The following is an 11,562-nucleotide window of genomic DNA, read 5'->3' on the forward strand; positions in this document are numbered from 1 at the left end:
ACAACTGTTAGCTATGTTCATAATTTTAGGAGAGGAATCTGCACAGTGCTTTTTTATTGGCTGCATCAAATAAAACATGACTGTGAGTTCAGAATCAATTGGGTAATTTTTACAAGATTGATGAGTAAATAACATATTTTTCAAGCATAGGAATAATAATTTTAAGTATACTAGCCCTGTTTTCTGTTTAACAATTAACAAATATAGCTTTCTACAGCAAAGTTCCATAGTTTCAAACCTACCACTTAATAGTCCTGAGAACTGTTCAAATGAACCTCTTAACATTATAGGAATACAATTTGTCTTTTTAGTAAACTAATCTAGATGGAAACTCAACTTTATGTTAAGGGAAATAAAAAGTTTGTATTTTTCTTAAATTTTCACTAAATTTCTTTGCTTCTAGCTAAACTTAGTCTATACTCACAATATCCTGGCTATATGAAAAATGTACATTTTTGTCCAACAAATATTGGTTTATTTAAATGAGGACTTGAACAATGTTTATGTGTTATATTTGGTCAGATTTACATTTTCTACAAAGCTGATGCAACTTAAAATTTGGGATCCCCTATTTCACAGGCCTCTTTTAATGCCCTGGGAGAAGCCTGGGAATTTTGTATTAATCATTTTGTACTGTTTTCCTATTTACTGTACTAGTCATGTATTGATGTGAAAGTTGGTCTATAAAGAAGGCTGAGAATCAGAGAACTGATGCTCAAATTGTGGTGCTGGAGAAGACTCTTGAGAGTCCCTTGGACAGCAAGGAGATCAGCCGGTGGATCCTAAAGGAAGTCAACTCTGAATATGCATTGGAAGGAGTGATGCTGAAGCTGAAGATCCAATATTTTGTCCATCTGTTGAGAAGAGCCAATACATTGGTAAAGATCCTGATGCTGGGAAAGATTGAAGGCAAAAGGAGAAGGGGGTGACAGAAGATGAAATGGCTAGCAAAACTGACTCGGTGGACATCAGTTAGAGCAAACTCTGGGAGATAGTGGAGGACAGAGAAGCCTGGTGTACTACAGTCTGTGGGGTCTCATAGAGTAAGATACTGCTTAGCAACTGTACAACAACTATTTACCTTACAGAGAGCAATCTAAATTATATAAGCTTTTGGCTCCTTAAAATCTGGCTCCTTCCCACATTCAGTTTTTTCATTTTTAATCTAGAGAAGGACATCCTCTTTCTCCCCATAACGTTAACTTGTTGATGTAAATGGTTTTCTTTATGTATGTTAACTCATTATATTCATCCTCTAGGGTAGATATTATTATTATCCTCACTGTATGGATGAGTAAACAAAGGCTCTGAGGCCTGAAGCAGCTTGCTAAGAGTCCAGAGCTAACATAAAGAGATAGGATTTAAACTCAAGTCTCAAGAACTCCAAATTCCTTTGGAGCATACCACTTCCTTTATGAAATATACTCAGGTTTTGTTAAAGAAAGGCCGGGGATCTAAGGAGGGAAAAAACTGAGAAATGTTTAAAAAAAATATGGAGGTGGGATATAGTAGACTCCAGAGAGTAAGGACATAGAACCACTCATTTCCCTAGCAATAGCATCAATTATTTCGGAAATTTTAAGAATTTCCATTCTGTGCAACTTCTTACATTTGAAATATTTTCCTTATTTCCATAACATTACTAGAGTCTTAGTTAAAAGTGTAAAGAAAATAAATATGGCCTAATGCCATAGAAACCATGGAGGGAGAGGAAGAGGTATATGGCTTATGAGTAATGGTTCTAGGGGGAAAGAGGAGGCAAAAGCAGGTTGAAAGGAGATACACACTCCTGTCCTCAAGCAAAGAACGAAGGAAAAATGTTTCCTAGGAAGGTGGCCCCAGAGGAAGCCATCTGGACCTATCGATGAGAACGGGTCTTTGATGCTCCTATGCTGGGTTCACAGCCCTCAAATTTCAGACTCACAAACACCCAGAATGAGACATGACCCTTAGAAATTAGATGCTGATTGTTTTATTGATAAAGGGAAGATAGACTGCCTTCTTCCATGGCTTTCTGAAGGACACATATCTTCATATTTTCTGAAACAAAAAAAAGGGAAGTTCAGAGAGTATTGGAAACTGAGTTCATAGCCCTGCTGGTAACTGAAAGGAAGTTGATGAGAGCCCAACTTCTCACTTTCTCTTCTTCCTCCATGTCCTGTAATCTTCTAAATGTTCTTGTTTATGATTAGAATGCATGTAACAGACAGTGAGTTCTAAATTGTTGCTTGCAAGATTAAGAAAGTTTTTTCTTAGGCTGTTTGTCTCTAGGCTGCTATTTATAATGTTCAAACATACATTATATTTACAAAGATGGTTACTGCAGCATATCCTATAATAGCAAAAAACTGAGGTTAGCCTAAGTGTCCATTGATAGAGCTTTAGTTAAAGAAATCATGGCACAGTCAGACAAAGGAATAGAATACAGTTAAAATGAAAATAAAACCAGGAGCAAACAGATCCATATAGCTCTACAAAATGATATGGAATTTTTCTAAGAAATAAGTTATTTAACAAATGCTTACTAGACTTCTGGTAGTGATCAATTTATAATGTATATAAATGTCGAATCACTAAGTAGTACATCTGAAACTAGTATAATATTGTACATCAACTGTGTTTCAATAAAAATAAAAGATCCCCCAAAATATGTTATTTGAGATAAGAACTTATAGATATGTAAATAAAATAGTATAGCATTTGCAAATAAAAAGATAGCATATGTTTATGTGTGTGTGTGTGTTAGTCACTCAGCTGTGTCTGACTCTTTGAAACCCCATGGACTGTAGCCCGCCTGGCTCCGCTGGTCCATGGAATTCTCCAGCCAAGAATACTGGAGTGGGTTGCTATGCCCTTCTCCAGGGGATCTTCCTGATTCAGAGATCGAACCCAGGTCTCCCACATTGCAGGCAGATTCTTTACCATTTGAGCTACCTGGGAAGTCTAAATATTCCCAAGGGGATGTTCAAAGGAGCTAATTGTGGTGGCCTTTGGGGAAGGAAGTGGGAAGGTAGGATGTAATATGCTGTTAAGAATTAACCTCATACTTTTGTCTTGTTTTCTTTTTTCTTACTTTGAGCATATATTAAATCAAAAGTCAATATTTTAAAAACTGGGTAACATTACAGGCATAAAAATTAAAGTATCATTTATCAGGCACACGGGACCTGAGAGGCCTGGCAGGTGGAAACTTGAGAAGGGAAGTCATTGAGCCTGAGGAGGAGGATAGGAGAGGACAAGGGAGAACACAGCTCTACTTTCTCATCACCAACCCACTTTACGACAGGTAGATATCAGGGAAAAGGCAATCTATGGTCCATCTTTCTTAAAATCAGAATCACCTTGGATAGCATGTAATAAATACAAGGTCTTGCTACTTTATTCCAGAATATCTGAACAGAAATATTTAGACTGGAATCCAGGAGTAGGCAATTTCCACATATTTTCAGTTGATTCAATGACATAATAAAGTGTGAAACTTGTAGTAGTTAGGACCTTTATGGAAAGTGAGCTTGAGTCATACCTGTCATTGAATTCCAGATTACTGGGTTGGTGGGCCTTGGGGAGATCTTTGTGGTCCACGTCTTGGGGGTGGTGGTCTGTGATGTCTTTCAGGAGAAAGTGGGGGAGGATGGTGATGACAACGTTGCTTTGGTGGGGGTGGTCTCTGCGGAGGTTCACCATCTCGTGGAGGTGGTCTCTGCTGAGATCCATCACCTTGTGGATGTGGTCTCTGCTGAGGTCCATCACCTTTTGGACGTGGTTTCTGCCGAGGTCCATCACCTTTTGGGGGTGGTCCTTGCTGAGGTTCACCATCTTGTGAGGCTGGACCTAGCTGAGATTCACCTTCTAGGTTTTCACCATTAGGAGGGGCTCCAGGTGGTGGTGTTTCAGGTCCCTCAGTAGATCTCTGAAAGTGTTCAGGGGAGCCCTGGTCCAGGTTTTCTGCATCTGTAGGATACAGCACAGGAATAGAAGAACTTGGTGATGGAAGGCACCCCTCTTATTTTGATCTCTGGTCACCTTATCAGACATTCCCTTTCTCCTAGGACCTGCTTGTGAACTACCAATTTCCCTCTTACTCTCAGCTTCATTTTGCAGGGTTCCTGTTCACTCACATACTAGTGATATTGAATAGTAATTCTGTGTTCTTGAGACAAATAGGTGTCCTCAATTTGGCAAAAATGAAGTTATTGGATATCTTAGAATTCTCAGAGGATGTTTCCAAAGACAAAAGAAAGCAAATGGATTATCAATGTCAGTTATGTTGCTGGTTATATTTTGGGTCAGTGATGTGAACTGACATCTGTGACTTCAAGTCTGGCCAGTTGAATGCATATGTGGAATTCACTTCTTCTAAGACCTGATAAGCAACAATAAAGAGAGATAGAGAGAAACATAAATAATGGTTTGCCTAAGAGTGACTAAATAACAGTGAGAAAAATTAATTACAGGGACAAAGGGACCCAGACTCCATTTCTTTACATTTCTTCTTAAACCATATATTTAGAGAGAGGAATATTAGGGAAGAAGGAACAAGTTGAGTGGTTGGTACTAAACAGTTATTTCTGGTCTGAGGGTATATAGGCAGAATTCTCCTGTGTCATCCGAGCTAATTGCTGTTGTTGTTTAATCGTATCTGACTCTTTTGCGACCCCATGGTCTTTCGGCTGCTAGGTTCTTCTGTCCATGGGATTTACCAGGCAGGAACAATGGAATGGAATGGAATGGAGTTCTTTCTCCAAAGAATCTTCCCAACCAAGGGATTGAACCCTCGTCTCCTGTGTTGCAGCTAGATTCTTGACCTCTGAGCCACCTGGGAAGGGTTTCTAGCATTAATCAGTCCTTGACAAGACAAAGATGATAGTAGGACACCAGAAAAATGAAAAGTGGCTAATGGAAAAAAAAAACAACAGTTGAATGAGAACTAATTAAGTCTTGCCATATATGGGGCAGGGAAGTCTTCGCTGATGCCTTCTAGGGAAAGAAGCAGAAGATGAAGTGTAAAGTAAGTTCAGGGCTCACAGCTGTTGTACAGGGAATGGGACTCTTCAACTACATCTCTATATCCCTGAAGTTAACTTGTCAGTCACTGTCTGTGATGCTATTGCAAAGGGAAGCAGACATGAAGCAATGGCAGGGTTGCTCCTGTGCTGAGGATCAATCACAAACTCTAAGAGAAAAGGCAGTTTTGTCCTCCCTGTGTGTGTGTAGCTTAGTTGTTCTGTCGTGTCTGACTCTTGCAACCCTATAGACTATAGCCTGTCAGGCTCCTCTGTCCTTGGGATTCTCCAGGCAGGAATACTCGAGTGGGTTGCCATTTCCTTCTCCAGGGGAATCTTCCTGAGCCTGGAACTGAACCTGGGTCTCTGGCCTTGCAGGCAGACTTTTTACTGACTGAGCTACAAGGGAAGCCTAGGATCCCTCAAACCATAATGCTAATTTAGGTGAAGTGCTGGGCTATTTCAATGTCATATTTTAGTGGACTTCTGCCCTCTCAATTAATGAAATCCTTTACTTATATTGACTTATATCCTATGGGAATTCTAAGATATCCATTCATGAAATCCTTTACTTATATTTCTCAAGGTGGGGCAACCAGCAGTAAACAAGTGGATATAAGTTTGCCCATATTGGGAGCAATGTACTGAAATATTAAATATGGATGGGGGTAAAATGAGACCACTGGTTCCTGGGATCTCTGTATCTACATGGAGAGAGAGAGAGGGAGAGGGAGAGGGAGATGGGGGAGAGAGAGAGAGAGAGAGAGATTATCCTAGTCTCTTTCTCTGAAATAGCTCTGAATGGGCTTCACCTCCTCCATCCATCTGGCACCTCCTAACAAGGTCACCCTCATCTACTGCCTACTTTGATTACCATAACATCTTCACAAAGAAACATCTCTGTTCCAGTCTTTATTTTTTTCCAATGCATCCTTCATAACACATAGAGAGATCTTTGTTAAAAACTTACCTTGTCATTCCTCTGGTTAAAATTCTGGATTGGGTTGGAATTGCACTTTAAATAAAGTATGAGGCCTTGGTGTCAATGAGGATGTGAAGGGCTTTATCCTTGTCTTAAGAACTCTGTACCTCATCTTTCATTTTTGCCCTCTCTTACCATCTTCCTCACTGCAGTGCCATCCCTTAAGCCCCAAGCAGAGTCTCAGCACTCTCCCCTTTCCTTCTCTTACCATCAAACAGGCTTTGAGCTGAGCTCAGGGCCAGCAAGGTCACTGAGAGCAGGATCAGCAGCATCTTGGAGGAAGCTCTGGAATGTTCTCAGTTCTGGGCTAGGAGAAACCAGGCAGCTTCCTTTATAAAGGGGACCAGAACAATGTTATCTTTTGAGTTTCACACTGGGCAGAACTTGTCGCTGTATAGACACAGTTAGAGTTGGGACTTAGCCCAACAGGATTGAGAGGTTAGGTGTTATCAGTGTGTCATTTCTTAAAGGTACAGGATGTGACTTGGGCAAAGATTTTGAAGGAAGGATATCCAAGCAATCAGAGCAGATTTTAGAATTGTTCTGTCATCATGTGATTTTCAGTCTGTTTAGTGGTCTGTTTCTCTGTTCTACCAAAGTGTTGTTCATATGTGTGGGGTATATTCAGTTCAGTACAGTTCAGTTCAGTCACTCAGTCGTGTCCGACTCTTTGCGACCCCATGAACCACAGCACGCAGGCCTCCCTGTCCATCACCAATTCCCGGAGTTTACCCAAACTCATGTTCATTGAGTCAGTGATGCCATCCAACCATCTCATCCTCTGTCATCCCCTTCTCCTCCTGCTCTGAATATTTCCCAGCTTCAGGGTCTTTTCAAATGAGTCAGCTCTTTGCATCAGTTGGCCAAAGTATTGGAGTTTCAGCTTCAACATCAGTCCTTCCAATAAATACCCAGGACTGATCTCCTTTAGGATGGACTGGTTGGATCTCCTTGCAGTCCAAGGGACTCTCAAGAGTCTTCTCCAACACCACAGCTCAAAAGCATCAATTCTTCAGCGCTCAGCTTTCTTTATAGTCCAACTCTCACATCCATACATGACTACTAGAAAAACCATAGCCTTGACCAGATGGACCTTTGTTGACAAAGTAATGTCTCTACTTTTTAATATGCCGTCTAGGTTGGTCATAACTTTCCTTCCAAGGAGTAAGTGTCTTTTAATTTCATAGCTGCAGTCACCATCTGCAGTGATTTTGGAGCTCCCCAAAATAAAGTCTGCCACTGTTTCCACTGTTTCCTCATCTATTTCCCATGAAGTGATGGGACCAGATGCCATGATATTAGTTTTCTGAACACTGAGTTTTAAGCCAACTTTTTCACTTTCCACTTTCACATTCATCAAGAGACTTTTTAGTTCTTCTTCACTTTCTGCCATAAGGGTGGTGTCATCTGCATATCTGAGGTTATTGATATTTCTCCCAGCAATCTTGATTCCAGCTTGTGCTTCTTCCAGCCCAGTGTTTCTCATGAATGGGGTATAGATGTATGTGTATTTGTGTGTGTGTGTGTGTGTTGGCAATGATCCTATTGCCCATAATGGAACTGATCAATACTTCTGGCTATTTTTATGGCTGAAGCACCATCATTCATGTATCCCCATCTCTTATGTCTTCTCCATTGGCAAGTGGATTCTGTACCACTAGCACCACCTGATATGTAGCAAAACATGTTTATGATAGAGATCATTTTGGTTTAACTTTGAGAAATACATGGAAAACTCATACTTGGACTCACATGCATGGCAGAAGGGTGGCTCTCAACCTACTCAAGCCCCCAACCATCATCCAAGATTCCCTGGCTCTAATTGGGAAACCTTTATGTTGTAGAAAAAAAAAATGTAACTTAAGGCTTTTTATTCTTATTAAAATTCTTGAAAGTTGTATTTACTAAATGCAAATATAGATAGGAAATCCACCACAGAGTTTCTAGGACAGAGTCTAAGAGTGAAAGTCATTCACTCATGTTTGATTCTTTCCAACCCCATGGATTATACAGTCCGTGAAATTCTCCAGTCTAGAATACTAGCATGGGTTGTCTTTCCCTTCTCCAGGGGATCTACCCAACCCAGGAATTGAACCCAGGTCTCCTGCAATGCAGATGGATTCTTTACCAGCTGAGCCACAGGGAAACCCAATAATACTGGAGTGGGTAGCCTATCCCTTCTCCAGGGGATCTTCCTGACCCAGGGCCTCCTGCAGAAGAAATCAATAAATACATAGCTCCTAGATTGGGTCATGGATCATGTCATTTCATGTCTCTAAGAGTTCTTCCAAGCCACTTCCCTTTTCTAGGATCTTTTGTAAGATTCTGGTTAGGTTTTATTTTTTCTAGAAAGTATTTTTAACTCCCTACCCCCTGATAATTTAGTGATTGCAATTGTGTACTTCAGCAAGATAGTCTGATACCCGCTTTAAAGCCTCAATTGCATGTCATGAATCTTCTATTTTGCAATTAGTTTTTACACTAGAGTCTATTTTCTCATTTTGTTCTCCAACAAAGTATTTTTTCCGTGCAGTCTTCTGCACTTATATCTCCCCATTATCTATCTGAATCTTATTTGTTGATATTTTATCTGGAATCAATTCTCCTTGTGTTGTTTTCCCTCTTACGTCTAGCTTTTTTCCTGTGCATTTTGGAGGAATTCCTGTATTTGATCATCTAAATCAGGCCTTTCTCCTCTTCACTATCCTGTTGCTTGTGTTTCAGAAGTACTGTATTTCCAAATTAAAAAAAAATTATCTGCATTCTTCTTTTCAGTTGAGTATTCTATTATGTTGAATAGTTATCTGCTTGTCCTTTTATTTTAGAATGAGATTCATCAATATCATCACCTGCCACTTATTTCAGAACTAGTGTAGCATTTATATTGTTCAATTTTTGTGTGTGTGCTCAGTCACTTCAGTCATGTCTGACTCTTTCCGATCCTATGAACTGTAGCCCACCAAGCTCCTCTGTCCATGGGATTCTCCAGGCAAGAATACTGGAGTGGGTTGCCATGCCCTCCTCCAGGGGATCTTCCTCACCCAGGGATTGAACCTGCCTCTCTTATGTTTCCTGTACTGGCAGAAACAGGTTCATTTAACGCTCTGGCCACCTAGTGAAATTTTATGATGGTGTGCTTGGGGTATCTGAGGGAAAGCCATATACATAGTGAGCTGGAAATCCCACAGAACAGGTCCCTTGAGCAGTGTGGATGGGTAGGTCCCTTGCTATGCGTACAAGTCTGGGACTTTCTGATGGGTTGCAGATAACATTACAGGAAGGCTTCCTGATAACTGGAGTTTTCTACAGATAACTGTGCCCTTGAAGGGTGGCTGGGCAGATTGGTTTCTTTTCCTGGCATAAAAAGGGATTTATTTCAGAATGGGGACTGTATCCACATTTGGCAATGTGGGAAAGCTATGTAGCTAGTTGATGAGGCACATGGTTTCAGCTGGGCTTCATGGGAGAAAAGGAGCAGTTTCCTGGGAAAAACAGGTCCTCTTACGGTATTGTGATGACTGTTTCTGGTTTCCTCAGACAACAATTTGGAAAAGAAAGGGGAGAAGATGAGTCCTGATTGGTGACTTTTGGTAGAACTTTCTGGTGGGAAAAAATCAGAGATAAGGAAGAGAGGGAAGTGGCAGCCAACTTGAGTAGGGGCTTGGAAGGAGTGGTCCTGCTCGAAGACAGGCTTCCCTTTGGTTGATGAGCTGTTCTGGGGCGGGGTAGGTAGAAGAGAGAGTGGATATTCCATGTCATTTTTTTCCAAACTGCCTTTATGTAGGTACTTCTAGCTTAATGCCATTAGCAGTGAGAACAATGTAAGCTTTTCTAGTTAGAGCTGGTAGAACAAATAAAATTTCCAAAAGTTCTTATTAAGACTTGCTAAAATTAAATGAAGTACATGTCTATTTTGAGAAGAATTAGAATATTTACTAATTTGAGGACATAAAGCTGAGGGTTCTATCACATTTGGTAGATACTGAAATCAAGTTTGGGAATACTCCAAGTTCAAAGATACAATCAACTGTTTGTGAAGTTCTCTATTAGATTTAAAAGTGAATTACTCAAGTAGCAGTTTATGCAAAATCTAGTGTCATCTAGTAGGTAAGAAAATAAAATCATACTCAACATTCATTAATAGAAGTATGGTGAGTAGAGTTGGAGTTATCATGAATCTGGCTCTGAAGGAATGTTGCTCAGATTTTCTTTTCTCCATCCATGATGTTTGTCAGTCTTTTTCAGATAAGTTTATGAATGGGCTTCGTGACATTGTAGAGATATACCAGGACAGATCCTCATCATTGTACGTGATTTGAAGATAGATGGAAATGCTCAGTGAAATCCAAATGTTTACTTTCTATTGATGTCAACAACCCCAATGTCAGGTTTCCTTTTAAATACCAGTTTTGTTATCCCCATTGTAAAAATGTCCTTCAACTCAGGAACTTTTCCCAACTTCGTAAGAAATGAGAGTGAATAGAAGTTATCAATGTACCACAACAGAATAAATATCAGAAACTGTATCCCTAGATGAAATGAAACAAGACAAAAAAACACACCAGAAGAGGAGGTATGTAAACCACCCACCAAAGATGAGGTTTAAGGTTGAAGGAAAGTAGAAACAATTAATTGCTTGGAGAAGCGTAAGTTCTTTAATCTTTGTTGAGACTTCCAAACAATCCTTCAAGTTTTATTCTAAGTGACAATCTGCCTTTTTTGATTTTACATTTTCTTCATTAGAAATGTATTGACTAATATCCTTTATCATGAACAACCCTTCCCTACTTGATTTTAAGGGAAATCTGTAAGGAATAAGTCTAGAATTTTAAGCTAAAACCTACGTGTTAAAAATTCAAGCAACATTTTATTTGTAAAACTTCATGGAATTCAATACTTTTACTACTAAACAAGATATTAGGGAAATAAGTGAAATAAATATTAAATTCAAGAAAACAGAAAAAGGGAACACAAAGACATAAACCCAATAGAAGAGACAAAAATATAAAGCTAAAGTCACAATGAAAACAGAATTTTATATGAATCCAAGACTGTTATTTGCAGTAAATAAATAAAACAGTAAGCTAAGTCAATTATAGAAGAACCCATGAGAGATTAAATGAAATCAGTTTAAAAATTTATGGCACAACTCTATGCCAACTGATTTTAAATTCTGAATAAAAAAGACTATCAATAAATATAAATGAATACAATTAAGTCAGGATTATATGAATAGACCAATATCAACAGATGATATTGAGAAAGTTATTAAAAAGTTGTGTGCTCTGCTATATTTAGTCATGTCCAACTCTTTGTGACCCTATGGACTGTAGCCTGCCAGGCTCCTCTGTCCACGGGGATTCTCCAGGCAAGAATGCTGGAGTGGGTTGCATGCCCTCCTTCAGGAGATCCTCCCAACCCAGGGATCGAACCCAGGTCTCCCGCTTGGCAGACAGATTCTTTACCATGTGAAACACCAGGGAAGCACCAAAAGTATTAAAAATTACCCCTGTTAAAAAAGGACAGTTCAGGAACTCGCTGGTGGTCTGGTGGTTAGGAACCCACCTTTCAATGCAG

General features: G+C 39.7%; 1 protein-coding gene across 1 annotated transcript; it reads right to left on the minus strand.

Moving 5' to 3' along the window:
* Nucleotides 1-468: 468 nt before the first annotated feature.
* On the minus strand, nt 469-7,123 carry LOC112446742 (proline-rich protein HaeIII subfamily 1). Its single transcript, XM_024992624.2, has 3 exons — nt 6,194-7,123; nt 3,524-3,951; nt 469-2,040 (listed from the first exon to the last, which is right to left on the minus strand). The coding sequence occupies exons 1-2, from the start codon at nt 6,255-6,257 to the stop codon at nt 3,542-3,544; spliced, it is 474 nt and encodes a 157-aa protein (XP_024848392.1). The 5' UTR covers nt 6,258-7,123; the 3' UTR covers nt 469-2,040; nt 3,524-3,541.
* Between the last annotated feature and the right edge of the window lie 4,439 nt (nt 7,124-11,562).

The sequence above is a fragment of the Bos taurus genome, chromosome 5 (assembly GCF_002263795.3).
Source record: "Bos taurus isolate L1 Dominette 01449 registration number 42190680 breed Hereford chromosome 5, ARS-UCD2.0, whole genome shotgun sequence".
Lineage (NCBI taxonomy): Eukaryota > Metazoa > Chordata > Mammalia > Artiodactyla > Bovidae > Bos > Bos taurus.